Source organism: Ylistrum balloti, unplaced genomic scaffold (assembly GCF_031769215.1).
Source record: "Ylistrum balloti isolate Yb309-2 unplaced genomic scaffold, AGI_CSIRO_Ybal_v1 Utg370202, whole genome shotgun sequence".
Classification (NCBI taxonomy): domain Eukaryota; kingdom Metazoa; phylum Mollusca; class Bivalvia; order Pectinida; family Pectinidae; genus Ylistrum; species Ylistrum balloti.
The window spans coordinates 388179-411009 of NW_026782176.1; the positions used below are offsets into that span (position 1 = coordinate 388179).

The 22831-nt window shown below is 36.3% G+C and overlaps 1 protein-coding gene across 4 annotated transcripts in view; it reads left to right on the plus strand.

Moving 5' to 3' along the window:
• Positions 1 to 322: 322 nt before the first annotated feature.
• LOC132551495 (protein MTSS 2-like) overlaps positions 323 to 22831 on the plus strand; it is a 62317-nt gene continuing 39808 nt past the window's right edge. For all 4 annotated transcript variants that reach the window (XM_060215639.1, XM_060215641.1, XM_060215642.1 and 1 more), the window contains exons 1-6: positions 323 to 670; positions 8046 to 8107; positions 13314 to 13387; positions 14895 to 14979; positions 20844 to 20935; positions 21455 to 21535. In XM_060215639.1, the coding sequence (XP_060071622.1) occupies positions 602 to 670; positions 8046 to 8107; positions 13314 to 13387; positions 14895 to 14979; positions 20844 to 20935; positions 21455 to 21535 (463 nt within the window). In that variant the 5' untranslated portion in view covers positions 323 to 601. The remainder of the gene's footprint in view (positions 671 to 8045; positions 8108 to 13313; positions 13388 to 14894; positions 14980 to 20843; positions 20936 to 21454; positions 21536 to 22831) is intronic.

The window sequence follows — 22831 nt, forward strand, 5'->3', positions numbered from 1 at the left end:
TTCTATTAGCATATCCTTGAGATTCCTGCCGTTCGATCTTATCCGCACACTTTTAGAGTCAGTCTTATGTCCTGTTGCTACTTTACTGTTGTCCTTCCTTACTTACTATTATCATTGTTTTATTTTATGATTTATAACAGGGCCAACAACGCAGCCACACCAACACAGAGCTTCTCGCGAACATGTCTAGAGAAAAGTAGGCCACGATGAATGGGTCTGTCTAGACGTCACTGTTAGACTCGGCCAATCAAAACGTCATGACGGTATCACGTGGTATCTAGTCGTGTGTGTAATTTTTCTCACAGCGGAAACGGAGGAACACGAACCGCTGATTGTTCAGAAAATGTGGATTATTTGTACATGAAGATATGGCCGATCTGTCACTCTGTCGGTGTTGGCGAAGTAGTACCTTGGGGTGATGCTAACCCTTAGCAGATGAAATACCTATCTGGTTCGGAGTGGATTATTACTTAAAATCACCGTTGTCTTCATCTTTGTTTAGAACGGAAGTGTAGATAATCACGGATTCAACTAACCCAACGTACGGGGCTCAACAGTTTCTTTAAGATTTCGTTATAGCATTCATTTGATAACAGTTACCATGGATGGTATAGACAAGGACTGCACAGCTCTTGGAGGACTGTTCCAAACCATAGTCAACGACATGAGGGTATGTACTACGTAACCTCTAGTATAACCATGCATAGTACGGGGCTTCTGGCACAGCGGGGGGATTGACTGCACAGGGTGCCGCCCCTTTTCAGAGGGGTCGCCTATTCTGGGAGTTGGATGGGGAGGGGAGAATCGTTTTTAGGAAGCGATATTGAACAAAGATGTTTCAAAGCCACTGGTTCTAAACCAATAATTAAGAGTTGATTTTAGCACTTATAAGACGTACTTAACTCCCCTGTGGTTAATGAGGCATCAAAAAATATTAAAAACTTCATCAGTTTCCGTCACAAACAGTGTGAAGGATTCAGAGATATATCTGAAATGTTTCGAAATTCTTACTTATGTATGTGTGAGTGTATGCTGCAAATGAAAATGAGCCAAGTCTCGAAAGGAAAAGATTCCTGAAAGGCTAGGAGCTTGGATACCGGAAGTTCATAAACAGCTGCTGAAGGATCGAAGTGAGAACCATGTCACTGACAGCTAGATATTTGTTGTAGTGAAGTGGTCTTACAGAAGCAGCTACCTGAATGCACATGGACATTAAGTTTGCATTTATTAAGCTGAATAATTATGTTTTCAAAAATACATACACTATGAAGGACTTCTACTAGAGTAAGGGACAGTAAATATGCACGCTCTTAAGTTCTTGTTGTCACATCAAGTACCACCACGGACCTGTCCTACCAGCAACACAATATTGTATTGTTGTTGTTATGAGCACTTCTATCTCAAATGAAAAGTAAATCTATAATTAGTTCTGAATGTATACATTGTATACTCTTCATGAAATGTATTTTGTATCAATATAGTTATGACATCATAGTTCAGTTGTTTAGTGAAAACAAAAAACAACAGAATGGCACATATTTAGTGGGAAGGTATGAATGAAGAAGCTTTATTCTCTCCCTTTACATTTACTGATTTGAATTAGTAGATGAGGTTAATAAATAACCAATGTACATTAGACATGGAATCAACATTTTATTAATTGTCATGTGAAGATGTTGAAATAAGACAATACACACCATGCATTATTCTATCATCATTGTCAGCAACACATGTTGCATGCAAGATTTTGTTATTAAAATGAACAAGTGCCATGTTGGATCAATTTTAAAATTTATGACATTGCAATTTTTTGGTTAGTCAAAACTTCAATGCAATAATCACTGGGCAGTCACAGACACTGGGTGGTCACAGACATTGCTTGGTCACAGACACTGGGTGGTCACAGACACTGGTTGGTCACAGACACTGTGTGTTCACAGACACTGGGCGGTCACAGACACTGTGTGGTCACAGACATTGGTTAGTCACAGACACTGGGTGGTCACAGACACCGTCGTTCATGGACACTGGACGGTCACAGACACTGGACTTTCACAAACACGGTGCATTTACGGAAACTGGACGGTAACAGACACTGTATTCACGGACACTAGATGGTCACAGACCCTGTGTGTTCACATAAATTTGCAGTCACAGACATTGGGTGGTCACAGACGTTGTGCGTTCATGGACACTGGGTGGTCACAGATGCTGTGCATTTATGGACACTGGGCTATCACAGACACCCTGTGTTCACGGACGCTAGGCAGTCACAGACACCGTGCATTCACAGACACTGGACTTTCAAAGACACCGTGTGTTCACGGACGCTGGGCAGTCACAGACACCCTGTGTTCACAGACTCTGGGCGGTCACAGACACAGTGCATTCATGGACTCTGGGCAGTCACACGCACCCTGTGTTCATGGACACTGGGTAGTCACAGACACTGCGTTCATGGACACTGGGTGGTCATAGACACAGTGCGTTCATGGACACTGGGTGGTCACAGACACAGTGCGTTCATGGACACTGGGTGGTCACAGACGCTGTGCGTTCACTTACACTTGGCGGTCACAGACACCGTGCATTCACGGACACTGGGCGGTCACAGACACCGTGCGTTCATGGGCACTGGGTGATTATTGACACTCTGTGTTCACGGACACTGGGTGGTCACAGACACAGTGCGTTCATGGACACTGGGTGGTCACAGACGCTGTGCGTTCATGTACACTTGGTGGTCACAGACACCGTGCATTCATGGACACTGGGCGGTCACAGACACTGTGTGTTCACGGACACTGGGCGATCATTGACACTCTGTGTTCACAGACACTGGGTGGTCACAGACACAGTGCGTTCATGGACACTGGGTGGTCACAGACACTGGGTGGTCACAGGCGCTGTGTGTTCACGGACACTTGGCGGTCACAGACACCATGCGTTCACGGACACTGGGCAGTCACGGACACTGTGTGTTCATGGACACTTGGTGGTCACAGACACTTGGCAGTCACAGACACCGTGCGTTCAGGGACACTGGGCAGTCATGGACACTGTGTGTTCACGGACACTGTGAGTTCACAGACACTGGGTGGTCACAGACATTGGGTATTAACACACACTGGATGGTCACACATGGTTGCTACCTGACGGTCTATGACCAACCTCTGATTACGTGAATACTATCGACTGGATACTGAGGAGTTTTAATTAGCAGAGTTTAACTTATATGTAGAAAATTTGAAGTAACTAATCATTTGATTTTAATTCAAGATCAAATTTAATTCCTGTAGTTCGATAATTAGGTTATATGGCTCAGGGATGGCATGGTTAGGATAGAGATTACATCTCCCACAAACCCCAGGAATTTAGATAATTCTTTTTTATGAACATGGCATGCTCAAATTATGGTGTTATCATAGCATTTAAGCTGTGATGATAGCTCTTATTAAACTAGCTGAAGGAATAGGTGAGGTTGCCTGAAAACATTACACAATAGCACAGTCAATGTAGTTAGTTAGAGCTCTTTTGCGAGGTCAGGACTGATGTGAAAATAATAGGTATTAATTGAATGTGTGCACATGTACCAGGTGAACAAAGATGTCAAGCGTAGTTGTGACAGCTGTTTAAAGTGGTCACTGGCAGGAGTTCATACACGAGGTGTATTTCTTCAGATACACTCGGGAGATCTATCATTTTGATAAAATTGTGCCTCAGTCTCGACTGTTTGACCTTACATTTTACAAGAAATAGAATATTTGTCTTATTTTTCCAGTAATTGATCATTACTAACAACTGTGGTTAGGATGTAAGTACGATGTACAACATCTGATGATATTCCTTACAGACAACACAGGTAATACAGGCATAATTAAAAAACTAAAGCTTTAATTAGTACAAAATATGACCAGACAGGATTTTTTTGCTGCACAGTACAGACAGCAACAGTAGTAGACATGGTTCAGCAGGCCACACGATATAAGTACACAAAGTTTTCAACAATGAATTAGCCTTTTTTCCTGTATACAACTGACATCTGTGACTACGAACAGAAGGCTCTCACATTGGCTGATGTGTATGCATAAGGAGAACTGATGAGGAATGTTGATAAACTTATCAACAGGAACAAAACCACCGGCCAAGGATATGAATCATTTACTAATGTAAAGTATTAAAGCACCATCCAAGTGCCGAAGTGTGTATGATTACAAATATAGCACTAAACTGTAGTTATTACACAGGGGTCTCTATCACTGTAGTTATAACACAGAGGTCTCTATCACTGTAGTTATAACACAGAAGTTTATATCACTGTAGTAGTTATAACACAGAGGTCTCTATCACTGTAGTTATAACACAGAGGTCTCTATCACTGTAGTTATAACACAGGGGTCTCTATCACTGTAGTTATAACACAGAGGTCTCTATCACTGTAGTTATAACACAGGGGTCTCTATCACTGTAGTTATAACACAGAGGTCTCTATCACTGTAGTTATAACACAGAGGTCTCTATCACTGTAGTTATAACACAGAGGTCTCTATCACTGTAGTTATAACACAGAGGTCTCTATCACTGTAGTTATAACACAGTGGTCTCTATCACAGTAGTTATAACACAGAGGTCTCTATCACTATAACACTGTAGTTATAACACAGGGGTCTCTATCACTGTAGTTATAACACAGAGGTCTCTATCACTATAGTTATAACACAGAGGTCTCTATCACTGTAGTTATAACACAGGGGTCTCTATCACTGTAGTTATAACACAGGGGTCTCTATCACTATAGTTATAACACAGGGGTCTCTATCACTGTAGTTATAACACAGGGGTCTCTATCACTGTAGTTATAACACAGAAGTTTCTATCACTGTAGTTATAACACAGAGGTCTCTATCACTGTAGTTATAACACAGAGGTCTCTATCACTGTAGTTATAACACAGAGGTCTCTATCACTGTAGTTATAACACAGAGGTCTCTATCACTGTAGTTATAACACAGAGGTCTCTATCACTGTAGTTATAACACAGAGGTCTCTATCACTGTAGTTATAACACAGGGGTCTCTATCACAGTTATAACACAGAGGTCTCTATCACTGTAGTTATAACACAGGGGTCTCTATCACTGTAGTTATAACACAGAGGTCTCTATCACTGTAGTTATAACACAGGGGTCTCTATCACTGTAGTTATAACACAGAGGTCTCTATCACTGTAGTTATAACACAGGGGTCTCTATCACTGTAGTTATAACACAGAGGTCTCTATCACTATAGTTATAACACAGGGGTCTCTATCACTGTAGTTATAACACAGAGGTCTCTATCACTGTAGTTATAACACAGAGGTCTCTATCACTGTAGTTATAACACAGGGGTCTCTATCACTGTAGTTATAACACAGGGGTCTCTATCACTGTAGTTATAACACAGGGGTCTCTATCACTGTAGTTATAACACAGGTCTCTATCACTGTAGTTATAACACAGAGGTCTCTATCACTGTAGTTATAACACAGAGGTCTCTATCACTGTAGTTATAACACAGAGGTCTCTATCACTGTAGTTATAACACAGAGGTCTCTATCACTGTAGTTATAACACAGGGGTCTCTATCACTGTAGTTATAACACAGAGGTCTCTATCACTGTAGTTATAACACAGAGGTCTCTATCACTGTAGTTATAACACAGAGGTCTCTATCACTGTAGTTATAACACAGAGGTCTCTATCACTGTAGTTATAACACAGAGGTCTCTATCACTGTAGTTATAACACAGGGGTCTCTATCACTGTAGTTATAACACAGAGGTCTCTATCACTGTAGTTATAACACAGAGGTCTCTATCACTGTAGTTATAACACAGAGGGTATCACTCTATCACTGTAGTTATAACACAGGGGTCTCTATCACTGTAGTTATAACACAGGGGTCTCTATCACTGTAGTTATAACACAGGGGTCTCTATCACTGTAGTTATAACACAGGGGTCTCTATCACTGTAGTTATAACACAGAGGTCTCTATCACTGTAGTTATAACACAGGGGTCTCTATCACTGTAGTTATAACACAGAGGTCTCTATCACTATAGTTATAACACAGGGGTCTCTATCACTGTAGTTATAACACAGAGGTCTCTATCACTGTAGTTATAACACAGAAGTTTCTATCTCTGTAGTTATAACACAGAAGTTTCTATCTCTGTAGTTATAACACAGAGGTCTCTATCACTATAGTTATAACACAGGGGTCTCTATCACTGTAGTTATAACACAGGTATGATGATGTTTATGACATTTGACAAAAAGAAGTTACTAAATATTTTCTCACTAGTAATGGTTGTATAGCAGCCAGCTCTTGATGTGACTTGATTTGTTCCGGACGTCTGGGCCACTGATATTGTGGTATGCCGATTTGATTGTTAGCTCAATTTCACATTTTATTAAAGATGGTTAAAACCATCTGTCGGTATACTCTTTATATGAATTTTCATTGTAGTAGGTCGCCTTAGACTTTCTGTAACTTGTGAAGTGTTCAGTAGTTATGGCTGTCTTGTAGTGCAATCGGGGGATTATTTATACCTATGGCTGAAAAGTCCTAGAAATACAAGCATTTTCACACGATATGATACTGCCAACATTTCCAAGGACTCTTCTAGTCAATATTCCTCAGTCAATCCAGAGAACAGACATCAGTTTTTGGCAGTGTCCAGGCCTGATCTGCCTGATTCACCTAAAAACAATGGGCCGGAGCTTTTTACGTTGAGCATCTGTAGTAACCGGATCAAAAAAAGAAACAAAGTGTTTTTTTATAGTCAAGTCAGGGATGTATTTGATACAAAATAATACAGTGATGTAAAATCTGTCATCGTTTGTGTTATTGTACAACTTTTAACATGCCAACAAATGTTCTACATATTCTGTATAAACTAGTACAAGTCACACTTGGGTTGTAAAAGACTTCTAGATTCAAGAATATTTATGACATTGTAAGTATCGGAGTATCAGATTTTAAAAATGTGTAACATCATCCAGACTGAATGTTGAATACATATATATATCCTGAACATCATTTACATATTTTGAAGTGCTTGGATCAATATAACAGTTGTGTTATGGAAATAAAGACCTTGAACTTTCAATATACTTGTTGAATCAATACCAAACTTATGATTTAAAAAAAATTTCAAGCATCTGCCGGTGGCACTATTTGAAAAATAGTGGAATCATGATGCATGCCCAAAGACCTGGTAGTGTTATTTGATATGATTTTACCATTTTAAAATTCCAATGAATGGTTGATGATTCTAGGATTCAAAAGGCTTCAAGTATGATCCAGATGAAATGATATTTTAAATCTATTGTTACAGAATGAAAAAAAAACCCCAGATGTTTTGTTGTTTTCTTTCACCAGTTGGCAAGGATATTACATTGAAATCAAAGGTGTTTGGAGATATCTATAACACCAAAAACCAGAAATCTGCATCTGTAGTTCTTGTCAAGATCAGAAAATGTGTGATTTACAGAGAATGTGATTCATGTGTGTGTCTGTGAGAAGGAGAACACTGCCTACTGCTGATATGGTGACCATTCTTTACAGTACAGGGCGTCTAATATAGCTGCACAGAGACCAAAGATACACTGTAGCATTATAAAATCTGTCTGCAGTACTTCAAGAACTTTGATTTAAAAAAAACTAAAATTTGCAGTAAACTGATACCAACATTTCAACACTAAACTTTATTATTTTTACAACAATTGCAAAACAAGTTCCTCCAACTTATGGAAGCGTGGGAGGGGTCTTACTGTAGGGGGAAACCAGAGTACAAAGGGAAAACCAGAGTACAAAGGGGAAAACCGGAGTACAAAGGGGAAGGGAAAACCCATACCCATATCTTTTCACGTCTGTGCGGTAATCAAACTCCGCACATCTAGGTGAAAGGCGACTGAGCCATCTGACCAATAGTCTTTTTATTAGATTACATATATAAATAAAACTTTGTTATTACCGGGGTCTTTTTATTTATGTTTCAGGGTAGCAGCTTCATCTGGGAAGACTTCACCAGTAAAGCAGCCAAGCTGCACTCTTCCCTTAAGTAAGTTACATAAGACCGTTGACTCCTGTCAAACTATTATCACTATCCATACTGCTAATCTCACTGACTGTTACAGATATCTTGTTCTGACTGTTACAGATATCTTGTTCTGACTGTTACATATATCTTGTTCTGTTCTGACTGTTACAGATATCTTGTTCTGACTGTTACAGATATCTTGTTCTGACTGTTACTGATATCTTGTTCTGACTGTTACAGATATCTTGTTCTGACTGTTACAGATATCTTGTTCTGACTGTTACAGATATCTTGTTCTGACTGTTACATATATCTTGTTCTGTTCTGACTGTTACAGATATCTTGTTGTGACTGTTACAGATATCTTGTTCTGACTGTTACAGATATCTTGTTCTGACTGTTACAGATATCTTGTTCTGACTGTTACAGATATCTTGTTCTGACTGTTACAGATATCTTGTTCTGACTGTTACAGATATCTTGTTCTGACTGTTACAGATATCTTGTTCTGTTCTGACTGTTACTGATATCTTGTTCTGACTGTTACTGATATCTTGTGCTGTTCTGACTGCTACTGATATCTTGTTATGACTGTTACAGATATCTTGTTCTGACTGTTACAGATATCTTGTTCTGTTCTGACTGTTACAGATATCTTGTTCTGACTGTTACAGATATCCTGTTCTGACTGTTACATATATCTTGTTCTGACTGTTACAGATATCTTGTTCTGTTGTTCTGTTCTGACTGTTACAGATATCTTGTTCTGACTGTTACAGATATCTTGTTCTGACTGTTACAGATATCTTGTTCTGACTGTTACAGATATCTTGTTCTGACTGTTACAGATATCTCGTTCTGACTGTTACAGATATCTTGTTCTGACTGTTACTGATATCTTGTGCTGTTCTGACTGCTACTGATATCTTGTTATGACTGTTACAGATATCTTGTTCTGACTGTTACAGATATCTTGTTCTGACTGTTACAGATATCTTGTTCTGACTGTTACAGATATCTTGTTCTGACTGTTACAGATATCTTGTTCTGTTCTGACTGTTACAGATATCTTGTTCTGACTGTTACAGATATCCTGTTCTGACTGTTACATATATCTTGTTCTGACTGTTACAGATATCTTGTTCTGTTCTGACTGTTACAGATATCTTGTTCTGTTCTGACTGTTACAGATATCTTGTTCTGACTGTTACAGATATCTTGTTGTGACTGTTACAGATATCTTGTTGTGACTGTTACAGATATCTTGTTCTGACTGTTACAGATATCTTGTTCTGTTCTGACTGTTACAGATATCTTGTTCTGACTGTTACAGATATCTTGTTCTGACTGTTACAGATATCTTGTTCTGTTCTGACTGTTACAGATACTGACTGTTACAGATATCTTGTTCTGACTGTTACAGATATCTTGTTCTGACTGTTACAGATATCTTGTTCTGACTGTTACTGATATCTTGTTCTGACTGTTACAGATATCTTGTTCTGACTGTTACAGATATCTTGTTCTGTTCTGACTGTTACAGATATCTTGTTCTGACTGTTACAGATATCTTGTTCTGACTGTTACAGATATCTTGTTCTGTTCTGACTGTTACAGATATCTTGTTCTGTTCTGACTGTTACAGATATCTTGTTCTGACTGTTACAGATATCTTGTTCTGACTGTTACTGATATCTTGTTCTGACTGTTACTGATATCTTGTGCTGTTCTGACTGCTACTGATATCTTGTTATGACTGTTACAGATATCTTGTTCTGACTGTTACAGATATCTTGTTCTGACTGTTACAGATATCTTACTGTTCTGACTGTTACAGATATCTTCTGTTCTCTGATATCGTGTTCTGACTGTTACAGATATCTTGTTCTGACTGTTACAGATATCTTGTTCTGACTGTTACATATATCTTGTTCTGACTGTTACAGATATCTTGTTCTGACTGTTACAGATATCTTGTTCTGACTGTTACAGATATCTTGTTCTGACTGTTACAGATATCTTGTTCTGACTGTTACAGATATCTTGTTCTGACTGTTACAGATATCTTGTTCTGACTGTTACAGATATCTTGTTCTACAGATACTGTTACAGATACTGTTTGACTGTTACAGATATCTTGTTCTGACTGTTACAGATATATACAGATATCTTGTTCTGTTCTGACTGTTACAGATATCTTGTTCTGACTGTTACAGATATCTTGTTCTGACTGTTACAGATATGTTACAGATATCTTGTTCTGACTGTTACAGATATCTTGTTCTGACTGTTACAGATATCTTGTTCTGACTGTTACAGATATCTTGTTCTGACTGTTACAGATATCTTGTTCTGACTGTTACAGATATCTTGTTCTGACTGTTACAGATATCTCTTGACTGTTACAGATATCTTGTTCTGACTGTTACAGATATCTTGTTCTGTTCTGACTGTTACTGATATCTTGTTCTGACTGTTACAGATATCTTGTTCTGACTGTTACAGATATCTTGTTCTGACTGTTACAGATATCTTGTTCTGACTGTTACAGATATCTTGTTCTGTTCTGACTGTTACAGATATCTTGTTCTGACTGTTACAGATATCTTGTTCTGACTGTTACAGATATCTTGTTCTGACTGTTATTCTGACTGTTACAGATATCTTGTTTGTTCTGTTACAGATATCTGTTACTGACTGTTACAGATATCTGTTACAGATATCTGACTGTTCTGACTGTTACAGATATCTTGTTCTGACTGTTACAGATATCTTGTTCTGACTGTTACAGATATCTTGTTCTGACTGTTACAGATATCTTGTTCTGACTGTTACAGATATCTTGTTCTGTTCTGACTGTTACAGATATCTTGTTCTGACTGTTACGGATATCTTGTTCTGTTCTGACTGTTACTGATATCTTGTTCTGACTGTTACAGATATCTCGTTCTGACTGTTACAGATATCTTGTTCTGACTGTTACTGATATCTTGTGCTGACTGTTACAGATATCTTGTTCTCTGTTGATATTCTGACTGTTACAGATATCTTGTTCTGACTGTTACAGATATCTTGTTTTGACTGTTCAGATATCTTGTTCTGACTGTTACAGATATCTTGTTCTGTTCTGACTGTTACAGATATCTTGTTCTGACTGTTACAGATATCTTGTTCTGACTGTTACAGATATCTTGTTCTGACTGTTACAGATATCTTGTTCTGACTGTTACAGATATCTTGTTATGACTGTAACAGATATCTTGTTCTGACTGTTACAGATATCTTGTTCTGACTGTTACAGATATCTTGTTCTGACTGTTACAGATATCTTGTTCTGACTGTTACAGATAAATTGTTCTGAATGTTACAGATATCTTGTTATGACTGTAACAGATATCTTGTTCTGACTGTTACAGATATCTTGTTCTGACTGTTACAGATATCTTGTTCTGACTGTTACAGATATCTTGTTCTGACTGTTACAGATATCTTGTTCTGTTCTGATTGTTACAGATATCTTGTTCTGACTGTTACAGATATGACTGTTACAGATATCTTGTTCTGACTGTTCTGACTGTTACAGATATCTTGTTCTGTTCTGACTGTTACAGATATCTTGTTCTGACTGTTACAGATATCTTGTTCTGACTGTTACAGATATGACTGTTACTTGTTCTGCTGACTGTTACAGATATCTTGTTCTGTTCTGACTGTTACAGATATCTTGTTCTGACTGTTACAGATATCTTGTTCTGTTCTGACTGTTACAGATATCTTGTTCTGACTGTTACAGATATCCTGTTCTGACTGTTACAGATATCTTGTTCTGACTGTTACGGATATCTTGTTCTGTTCTGACTGTTACAGATATCTTGTTCTGACTGTTACTGATATCTTGTTCTGACTGTTACTCGTTCTGACTGTTACAGATATCTTGTTCTGACTGTTACTGATATCTTGTTCTGACTGTTACAGATATCTTGTTCTGACTGTTACAGATATCTTGTTCTGACTGTTACAGATATCTTGTTCTGTTCTGACTGTTACAGATATCTTGTTCTGTTCTGACTGTTACAGATATCTGTTACAGATATCTTGTTCTGACTGTTACAGATATCTTGTTCTGACTGTTACGGATATCTTGTTCTGTTCTGACTGTTACAGATATCTTGTTCTGACTGTTACTGATATCTTGTTCTGACTGTTACAGATATCTCGTTCTGACTGTTACAGATATCTTGTTCTGACTGTTACTGATATCTTGTTCTGTTCTGACTGTTACTGATATCTTGTTCTGACTGTTACAGATATCTTGTTCTGACTGTTACAGATATCTTGTTCTGACTGTTACAGATATCTTGTTCTGACTGTTACTGATATCTTGTTCTGTTCTGACTGTTACAGATATCTTGTTCTGGTCTGACTTTTACAGATATCTTGTTATGTTCTGACTGTTACAGATATCTTGTTCTGACTTGTTCTGTTCTGACTGTAACAGATATCTTGTTCTGACTGTTACAGATATCTTGTTCTGACTGTTACAGATATCTTGTTCTGACTGTTACAGATATCTGTTGACTGTTACAGATATCTTGTTCTGACTGTTACAGATATCTTGTTCTGACTGTTACAGATATCTTGTTCTGATCTGACTGTTACAGATATCTTGTTATGACTGTTACAGATATCTTGTTCTGACTGTTACAGATATCTTGTTCTGACTGTTACAGATATCTTGTTCTGACTGTTACAGATATCTTGTTCTGTTCTGACTGTTACAGATATCTTGTTCTGTTCTGATTGTTACAGATATCTTGTTCTGACTGTTACAGATATCTTGTTCTGTTCTGACTGTTACAGATATCTTGTTCTGTTCTGACTGTTACAGATATCTTGTTCTGACTGTTACAGATATCTTGTTCTGACTGTTACAGATATCTTGTTCTGACTGTTACAGATATCTTGTTCTGACTGTTACAGATATCTTGTTCTGTTCTGACTGTTACAGATATCTTGTTCTGACTGTTACAGATATCTTGTTCTGTTCTGACTGTTACAGATATCTTGTTCTGACTGTTACAGATATCTTGTTCTGTTCTGACTGTTACAGATATCTTGTTCTGTTCTGACTGTTACAGATATCTTGTTCTGACTGTTACAGATATCTTGTTCTGACTGTTACAGATATCTTGTTCTGACTGTTACAGATATCTTGTTCTGTTTACAGAGCCACACTAGGAGCTATTGGTGCATTTCTGGATGCCTTCCAGAAGGTCGCTGACATGGCAACAGGATCAAGAGGTAACTCAATAAATTTCAACTTTTTTTAACTTCCTAAATCTGGTTTTTCCTGTAAGTTATAAAGGCATGTTGTTGCTGTATATATATTAGATGATGCCCAATCCTTATAAATCATCAATCAATTATAGTTACATTAAAAAACAACTATGTGTTAAACAGTACATGTTAGAAAGTAATCAGAAGGCATGATATACATTTTGATATTTTAGCCAAGCATCTGTACTTTTGATTTTGGGATTGATCAGGAAAAAACATAATGGCTGACTGGCGGTATCTCTAAATAAGACATATTGTTAGTGCTATTTCTTGAAATATGGTTTTTTTTTAGATTTCATTTAAAATTTCCCCTTGGTCCCTGGATTTTGAGTTTTGGACTGATCAGAACAACAAAATGGCTGAGAGGCAACCATCTTTGATTTGAGACTAAAAGATATCCAGTGCTATTACTTATCAGTTTTATATAATATAGAGAATATAGAACAGTTTTTAATAAACAAATACAGATCAAACAAATTTTATATAATATAGAGAATGTAGTGCAGCTTTTAATAAACAAATACAGATCAAACAATGCTGGGTGCCTTTAGTATCCCTTGACAGAGATTTAACTAAATAAGGAACCATTTCACAGTCAAGATGTTACCATGGCAACCATAATCTTATTACCATCCTGCTATCGAAGACTATTGAGATAATACTTTTACCATCAAGTGAATTGTGTATGGTGATCTAGCAGTCCTTAATAAAATATGGTAGAATCAAATGATTTTAATGGATGGAAGTACCATTAGGTGTTTTACCAAAATTGTGAATTCCAAGGCCACAGGGTCTCATATTTCATCCTGAACAGGTGAAGTTTACTAAAGATTTTATAGAAAAATTGCAGTTTTGAGCATAATGCTTATTTTCCATTGGAAATAACTTGGTAAAAATTCTTACATTAAGATGACAGTTTTGATGGTATGTAGGTATTGACACTGGCTTACTATCATCAATGTCACAATTTCTGTTTCATGACACTTGAAATCTATGCTTTAACCTTTATATTCAATATTGTTTATCTCATGTGACTGTCAAGGCGGCTCAAGGGCTCTTTGGTCGAAATGACCGTCATGTTTCATCCCTCATTCTGCACATTCATTTTAACTTTTCTGATATATAACTTCTCCGGTAATACTTTTACTGATGTTATTCAGTTGAAACTCATTAGGAATCCAAGATGGCTACCATCTTAAAAAAGACATTTCGAACCTCATCTTTAGTTCCATAAGTGCTGTATGTTGAGCTGAAATTTTTTCGAAAATGTTTAGGAACTGAATTAAGCTATGTTTCTGTTTTTGTTACCTCAACTGTTACAATACAGGAGCTGTTTTAGTCATATGTCTTTGTATTAAGTTGATGTTAAGGCCTATTTCTGATTTCAAGGTATACTTGTTATCATAGCTGTAAGTAAAGGTTGCTAGCCATTGTATAGGATTGTTATATTTTTCTCTTTGTGTCTTTTCAGGAGCTACCAAGGATATTGGCTCAGCTTTGACAAGACTTTGTATGCGCCACAGAACGATAGAGACAAAGCTTAGGAGTCTGACTATGTGAGTGTCAAGGAATATTCATATCCAATGTTTGGTGACATGTCTTTTGGCATTACTTCTTATTTCTTTAACTGTTCTTGGCATTTAGTTTTGTTGGTGTTGATCTGAATGTGATCACCTTCGAGTATCTGTGGGTTTTTGTGTGGCCTGCCAAAGGCAACATATAGGTATTATGGCAATCTCAAACTTCATACAGTGCTTCCTCACCAAAAGTGTTTTTGTGATGATTGCTTTCAGCACTGATTGTCAAAGGTCAAGGTCACTGTTATATAAATAGAAAATTTGTTTTTTGCAATTAAATTCAGTTCCCTTTGTCCGATCAATCTCAAACTTACTTATCATAAATGCTTGCTTGGGAGATTGCTTTTTTGGTTCAGATGCCAAAGGTCAAGGTCACTGTTACTATAAATAGGAATTTATTTTTTTCATGGTAACTTAGTTCCCAATCTTTGGCCAATCAACATCAAACTTCATACAGTGCTTCCTAACCAAAAGTGCTTTTGTGATTGCTTTTGAGGTTTTTAGGTCAAAGGTTGAGGACAGTGTTACCATATAAAGGAGATTGGTTTTCATGTGATAATTGAGGTTTCTTTTGGACAATTTCACTCAAACTTCATACAGTGCTTCCTCACCAAACGGGCTTGCTTGGGATTGCTTTTCAGATTTGAAGGTCAAAGGTCAAGGTCACTAACTGCAAATAGAAAATTTATTTTCGTACAATAATCTTGCTAAAGATACTTTCTTGGAATTGCTTTTCACATCAAAAGGTCAAAGGTTTTCGTTGGACAATCAAATGATATACTGCAAATGACATTTATTTTCCTGCTTTTACATCTACACATAACAAATATTGGTATATATACACTGTATTTTGAAATCATTTCAAATAAATGTGTTAATATCTGTTACTATCTTTAAAAATCAGAATTTAAATAAAAACATTATGTTGTGTTAATATGGAAAATCAGGTCCCTCCAATGCTACACATTTACTCCGCAAGTTTACTCCTCACATCCCAAACAAATGAACAGATTACATAAATGGGATAAAAACAATGAATATCTATGGCTATTGTTCCATGAAACTCCAGAAACCTCGCTGGGCAGGCGACACATTTACTTCTGTGGAATTCTTGTGTTGGTGTTGACCTGATTGTAACTACTCTCTAGTATCTGGTGGTTTTGTTGTTGTTTAACTGATTGTGAGTACTGACTAGAATTTTTGTTGTTTAACTGATTGTGAGTACTGACAAGAATCCTTGTTGTTTAACTGATTGTGAGTACTGACTAGAATTTTTGTTGTTTAACTGATTGTGAGTACTGACTAGAATCCTTGTTGTTTAACTGATTGTGAGTACTGACTAGAATCCTTGTTGTTGTTTAACTGATTGTGAGTACTGACTAGAATCCTTGTTGTTGTTTAACTGATTGTGAGTACTGACTAGAATTTTTGTTGTTTAACTGATTGTGAGTACTGACTAGAATCCTTGTTGTTGTTTAACTGATTGTGAGTACTGACAAGAATCCTTGTTGTTGTTTAACTGATTGTGAGTACTGACTAGAATCCTTGTTGTTGTTTAACTGATTGTGAGTACTGACTAGAATCCTTGTTGTTTAACTGATTGTGAGTACTGACTAGAATCCTTGTCGTTTAACTGATTGTGAGTACTGACTAGAATCCTTGTTGTTGTTTAACTGATTGTGAGTACTGACTAGAATCCTTGTTGTTGTTTAACTGATTGTGAGTACTGACTAGAATCCTTGTTGTTGTTTAACTGATTGTGAGTACTGACTAGAATCCTTGTTGTTGTTTAACTGATTGTGAGTACTGACTAGAATCCTTGTTGTTGTTTAACTGATTGTGAGTACTGACTAGAATCCTTGTTGTTGTTTAACTGATTGTGAGTACTGACTAGAATCCTTGTTGTTTAACTGATTGTGAGTACTGACTAGAATCCTTGTTGTTGTTTAACTGATTGTGAGTACTGACTAGAATCCTTGTTGTTGTTTAACTGATTGTGAGTACTGACTAGAATCCTTGTTGTTGTTTAACTGATTGTGAGTACTGACTAGAATCCTTGTTGTTGTTTAACTGATTGTGAGTACTGACTAGAATCCTTGTTGTTGTTTAACTGATTGTGAGTACTGACTAGAATCCTTGTTGTTGTTTAACTGATTGTGAGTACTGACTAGAATCCTTGTTGTTGTTTAACTGATTGTGAGTACTGACTAGAATCCTTGTTGTTGTTTAACTGATTGTGAGTACTGACTAGAATCCTTGTTGTTGTTTAACTGATTGTGAGTACTGACTAGAATCCTTGTTGTTGTTTAACTGATTGTGAGTACTGACTAGAATCCTTGTTGTTGTTTAACTGATTGTGAGTACTGACTAGAATCCTTGATGTTGTTTAACTGATTGTGAGTACTGACTAGAATCCTTGATGTTGTTTAACTGATTGTGAGTACTGACTAGAATCCTTGTTGTTGTTTAACTGATTGTGAGTACTGACTAGAATCCTTGTTGTTGTTTAACTGATTGTGAGTACTGGCTAGAATCCTTGTTGTTTAACTGATTGTGAGTACTGACTAGAATCCTTGTTGTTTAACTGATTGTGAATACTGACTAGAATCCTTGTTGTTGTTTAACTGATTGTGAGTACTGACTAGAATCCTTGTTGTTGTTTAACTGATTGTGAGTACTGACTAGAATCCTTGTTGTTGTTTAACTGATTGTGAGTACTGACTAGAATCCTTGTTGTTTAACTGATTGTGAGTACTGACTAGAATCCTTGTTGTTGTTTAACTGATTGTGAGTACTGACTAGAATCCTTGTTGTTGTTTAACTGATTGTGAGTACTGACTAGAATCCTTGTTGTTGTTTAACTGATTGTGAGTACTGACTAGAATCCTTGTTGTTGTTTAACTGATTGTGAGTACTGACTAGAATCCTTGATGTTGTTTAACTGATTGTGAGTACTGACTAGAATCCTTGTTGTTGTTTAACTGATTGTGAGTACTGACTAGAATCCTTGTTGTTGTTTAACTGATTGTGAGTACTGGCTAGAATCCTTGTTGTTGTTTAACTGATTGTGAGTACTGACTAGAATCCTTGTTGTTGTTTAACTGATTGTGAGTACTGACTAGAATCCTTGTTGTTGTTTAACTGATTGTGAGTACTGACTAGAATCCTTGTTGTTGTTTAACTGATTGTGAGTACTGACTAGAATCCTTGTTGTTGTTTAACTGATTGTGAGTACTGACTAGAATCCTTGTTGTTGTTTAACTGATTGTGAGTACTGACTAGAATCCTTGTTGTTTAACTGATTGTGAGTACTGACTAGAATCCTTGTTGTTGTTTAACTGATTGTGAGTACTGACTAGAATCCTTGTTGTTTAACTGATTGTGAGTACTGACTAGAATCCTTGTTGTTGTTTAACTGATTGTGAGCACTGACTAGAATCCTTGTTGTTTAACTGATTGTGAGTACTGACTAGAATCCTTGTTGTTTAACTGATTGTGAGTACTGACTAGAATCCTTGTTGTTTAACTGATTGTGAGTACTGACTAGAATCCTTGTTGTTTAACTGATTGTGAGTACTGACTAGAATCCTTGTTGAATCCTTGTTGTTTAACTGATTGTGAATACTGACTAGAATCCTTGTTGTTGTTTAACTGATTGTGAGTACTGACTAGAATCCTTGTTGTTGTTTAACTGATTGTGAGTACTGACTAGAATCCTTGTTGTTTAACTGATTGTGAGTACTGACTAGAATCCTTGTTGTTGTTTAACTGATTGTGAGTACTGACTAGAATCCTTGTTGTTTAACTGATTGTGAGTACTGACTAGAATCCTTGTTGTTGTTTAACTGATTGTGAGTACTGACTAGAATCCTTGTTGTTTAACTGATTGTTTACTGACTAGAATCCTTGTTGTTGTTTAAGTACTGACTAGAATCCTTGTTGTTTAACTGATTGTGAGTACTGACTAGAATCCTTGTTGTTGTTTAACTGATTGTGAGTACTGACTAGAATCCTTGTTGTTGTTTAACTGATTGTGAGTACTGACTAGAATCCTTGTTGTTGTTTAACTGATTGTGAGTACTGACTAGAATCCTTGTTGTTGTTTAACTGATTGTGAGTACTGACTAGAATCCTTGTTGTTGTTTAACTGATTGTGAGTACTGGCTAGAATCCTGACTAGAATCCTTGTTGTTTATCTGATTGTGAGTACTGACTAGAATTTTTGTTGTTTAACTGATTGTGAGTACTGACTAGAATCCTTGTTGTTGTTTAACTGATTGTGAGTACTGACTAGAATCCTTGTTGTTGTTTAACTGATTGTGAGTACTGACTAGAATCCTTGTTGTTGTTTAACTGATTGTGAGTACTGACTAGAATCCTTGTTGTTGTTTAACTGATTGTGAGTACTGACTAGAATCCTTGTTGTTGTTTAACTGATTGTGAGTACTGACAAGAATCCTTGTTGTTGTTTAACTGATTGTGAGTACTAGAACCCTTGTTGTTGTTTAACTGATTGTGAGTACCTAGAATCCTTGTTGTTTAACTGATTGTGAGTACTGACTAGAATCCTTGTTGTTTAACTGATTGTGTGTTCTGACTTGAATCCTTGTTGTTGTTTAACTGATTGTGAGCACTGACTAGAATCCTTGTTGTTTAACTGATTGTGAGTACTGACTAGAATCCTTGTCGTTTAACTGATTGTGAGTACTGACTAGAATCCTTGTTGTTGTTTAACTGATTGTGAGTACTGACTAGAATCCTTGTTGTTGTTTAACTGATTGTGAGTACTGACTAGAATCCTTGTTGTTTAACTGATTGTGAGTACTGACTAGAATCCTTGTTGTTGTTTAACTGATTGTGAGTACTGACTAGAATCCTTGTTGTTGTTTAACTGATTGAATCCTTGTTGTTGTTTAACTGATTGTGAGCACTGACTAGAATCCTTGTTGTTGTTTAACTGATTGTGAGTACTGACTAGAATCCTTGTTGTTTAACTGATTGTGAGTACTGACTAGAATCCTTGTTGTTTAACTGATTGTGAGTACTGACTAGAATCCTTGTTGTTTAACTGATTGTGAGTACTGACTAGAATCCTTGTTGTTTAACTGATTGTGAGTACTGACTAGAATCCTTGTTGTTGTTTAACTGATTGTGAGTACTGACTAGAATCCTTGTTGTTTAACTGATTGTGAGTACTGACTAGAATCCTTGTTGTTTAACTGATTGTGAGTACTGACTAGAATCCTTGTTGTTGTTTAACTGATTGTGAGTACTGACTAGAATCCTTGTTGTTGTTTAACTGATTGTGAGTACTGACTAGAATCCTTGTTGTTTAACTGATTGTGAGTACTGACTAAAATCCTTGTTGTTTAACTGATTGTGAGTACTGACTAAAATCCTTGTTGTTTAACTGATTGTGAGTACTGGCTAGAATCCTTGTTGTTGTTTAACTGATTGTGAGTACTGACTAGAATCCTTGTTGTTGTTTAACTGATTGTGAGTACTGACTAGAATCCTTGTTGTTGTTTAACTGATTGTGAGTACTGACTAGAATCCTTGTTGTTTAACTGATTGTGAGTACTGACTAGAATCCTTGTTGTTTAACTGATTGTGAGTACTGACAAGAATCCTTGTTGTTGTTTAACTGATTGTGAGTACTGACTAGAATCCTTGTTGTTGTTTAACTGATTGTGAGTACTGACTAGAATCCTTGTTGTTTAACTGACTGTGAGTACTGTCTTGAATTTTTGTAGTTTTTTCTGTAATTTTGAGAATCTTTAATTATAAAAGTGTGTGTTTGTTTTATTGCTAGATATCTAAGTAAGAATTTTAATACTCTGCAGGTCAATTATCGACAACTTGGTGAACCCTCTGCAGGAAAAAGGTGAAGACTGGAAGAAAACAGTTGCACAACTAGATAAAGAACATGCGAAGGGTAGGTAGGATTAAAAGGTGACCAGCATTGATAGGAACTAGCTTTGGGGTAGTACAGAGAACTCTCCTAGTAGAGATGTTTTTGCTTTACCCAAAAGTTCATCCTTTTTCTGGTTCACATTTAGGTCCCCTAGAAGGAAGCATCAGGAAGTGTGGATACATTATGTCTGTTGGTAAACAATTGACATTTTTAACTTCTCAAACCTGTGAACCACTTTCATCTAATTTTTTCGATCACATTTTCTTCATCATGTTGGATATCATGAAGAAGAAACCATACTTGGGATCTATTTTGATGGAATTAGATACAAAGTTTTTAGTGTAATACATATTTAACAAGTCACATAATTATTGTGTAGTGTTGACAAAGTTGGTCACACTCATTTCTCCCAATGTTCTGATTTCTGAAAGTTGACAGAAATGTGCTTCAATATCAAGTTATACAGGCCTAATGGACCTCTTGTTTTCCTGAATCTTTACTTACATTATATGTCATTAATGAATTTGTTTTTGACTCCAGAATACAAACGTGCCAGACAAGAAATAAAGAAGGCTGCCTCAGACACAATGCGATTACAGAAAAAAGTGAAAAAGAGTACAGGTAACTAACTAGGAATTCCTTAATTCTGTAGTATAGACCAGATATAGCTTAGTATTCCTTAATTCTGTAATACAGACCAGATATAGCTTAGTATTCCTTAATTCTGTAATATAGACCAGATATAGCTTAGAATTCCTTAATTCTGTAATATAGACCAGATATAGCTTAGAATTCCTTAATTCTGTAATATAGACCAGATATAGCTTAGTATTCCTTAATTCTGTGACATAGACCATATATAGCTTAGAATTCCTTAATTCTGTAATATAGACCAGATATAGCTTAGAATTCCTTAATTCTGTAATATAGACCAGATATAGCTTAGAATTCCTTAATTCTGTAATATAGACCAGATATAGCTAAGAATTCCTTAATTCTGTAATATAGACCAGATATAGCTTAGAATTCCTTAATTCTGTAATATAGACCAGATATAGCTTAGAATTCCTTAATTCTGTAATATAGACCAGATATAGCTTAGAATTCCTTAATTCTGTAATATAGACCAGATATAGCTTAGTATTCCTTAATTCTGTAATATAGACCAGATATAGCTAGAATTCCCTTAATTCTGTAATATAGACCAGATATAGCTTAGAATTCCTTAATTCTGTAAGACCAGATATAGACCATTCTGTAATATAGCAGATATAGCTTAGTATTCCTTAATTCTGTAATATAGACCAGATATAGCTTAGAATTCCTTAATTCTGTGACATAGACCAGATATAGCTAAGAATTCCTTAATTCTGTGATATAGACCAGATATAGCTTAGTATTCCTTAATTCTGTAATAATAGAATTCCTTAATTCTGATATAGACCAGATATAGCTTAGAATTCCTTAATTCTGTAATATAGACCAGATATAGCTTAGAATTCCCTTAATTTTGTAATGTAGACCAGATATAGCTTAGTATTCCTTAATTCTGTAATATAGACCAGATATAGCTTAGAATTCCTTAATTCTGTAATATAGACCAGAAATATAGATTCCTTAATTCTGTAATATAGACCAGATATAGCTTAGAATTCCTTAATTCTATAATATAGACCAGATATAGCTTAGAATTCCCTTAATTCTGTAATATAGACCAGATATAGCTTAGAATTCCTTAATTCTGTAATATAGACCAGATATAGCTAAGAATTCCTTAATTCTGTAATATAGACCAGATATAGCTTAGAATTCCTTAATTATGTAATATAGAGCAGATAAAGTTCAGAATTAATTTTTCTTTAATATATGTACCACAGTGAAGGGTAGTGGAGTGGCTATGTTATAGTGTGTACAGTG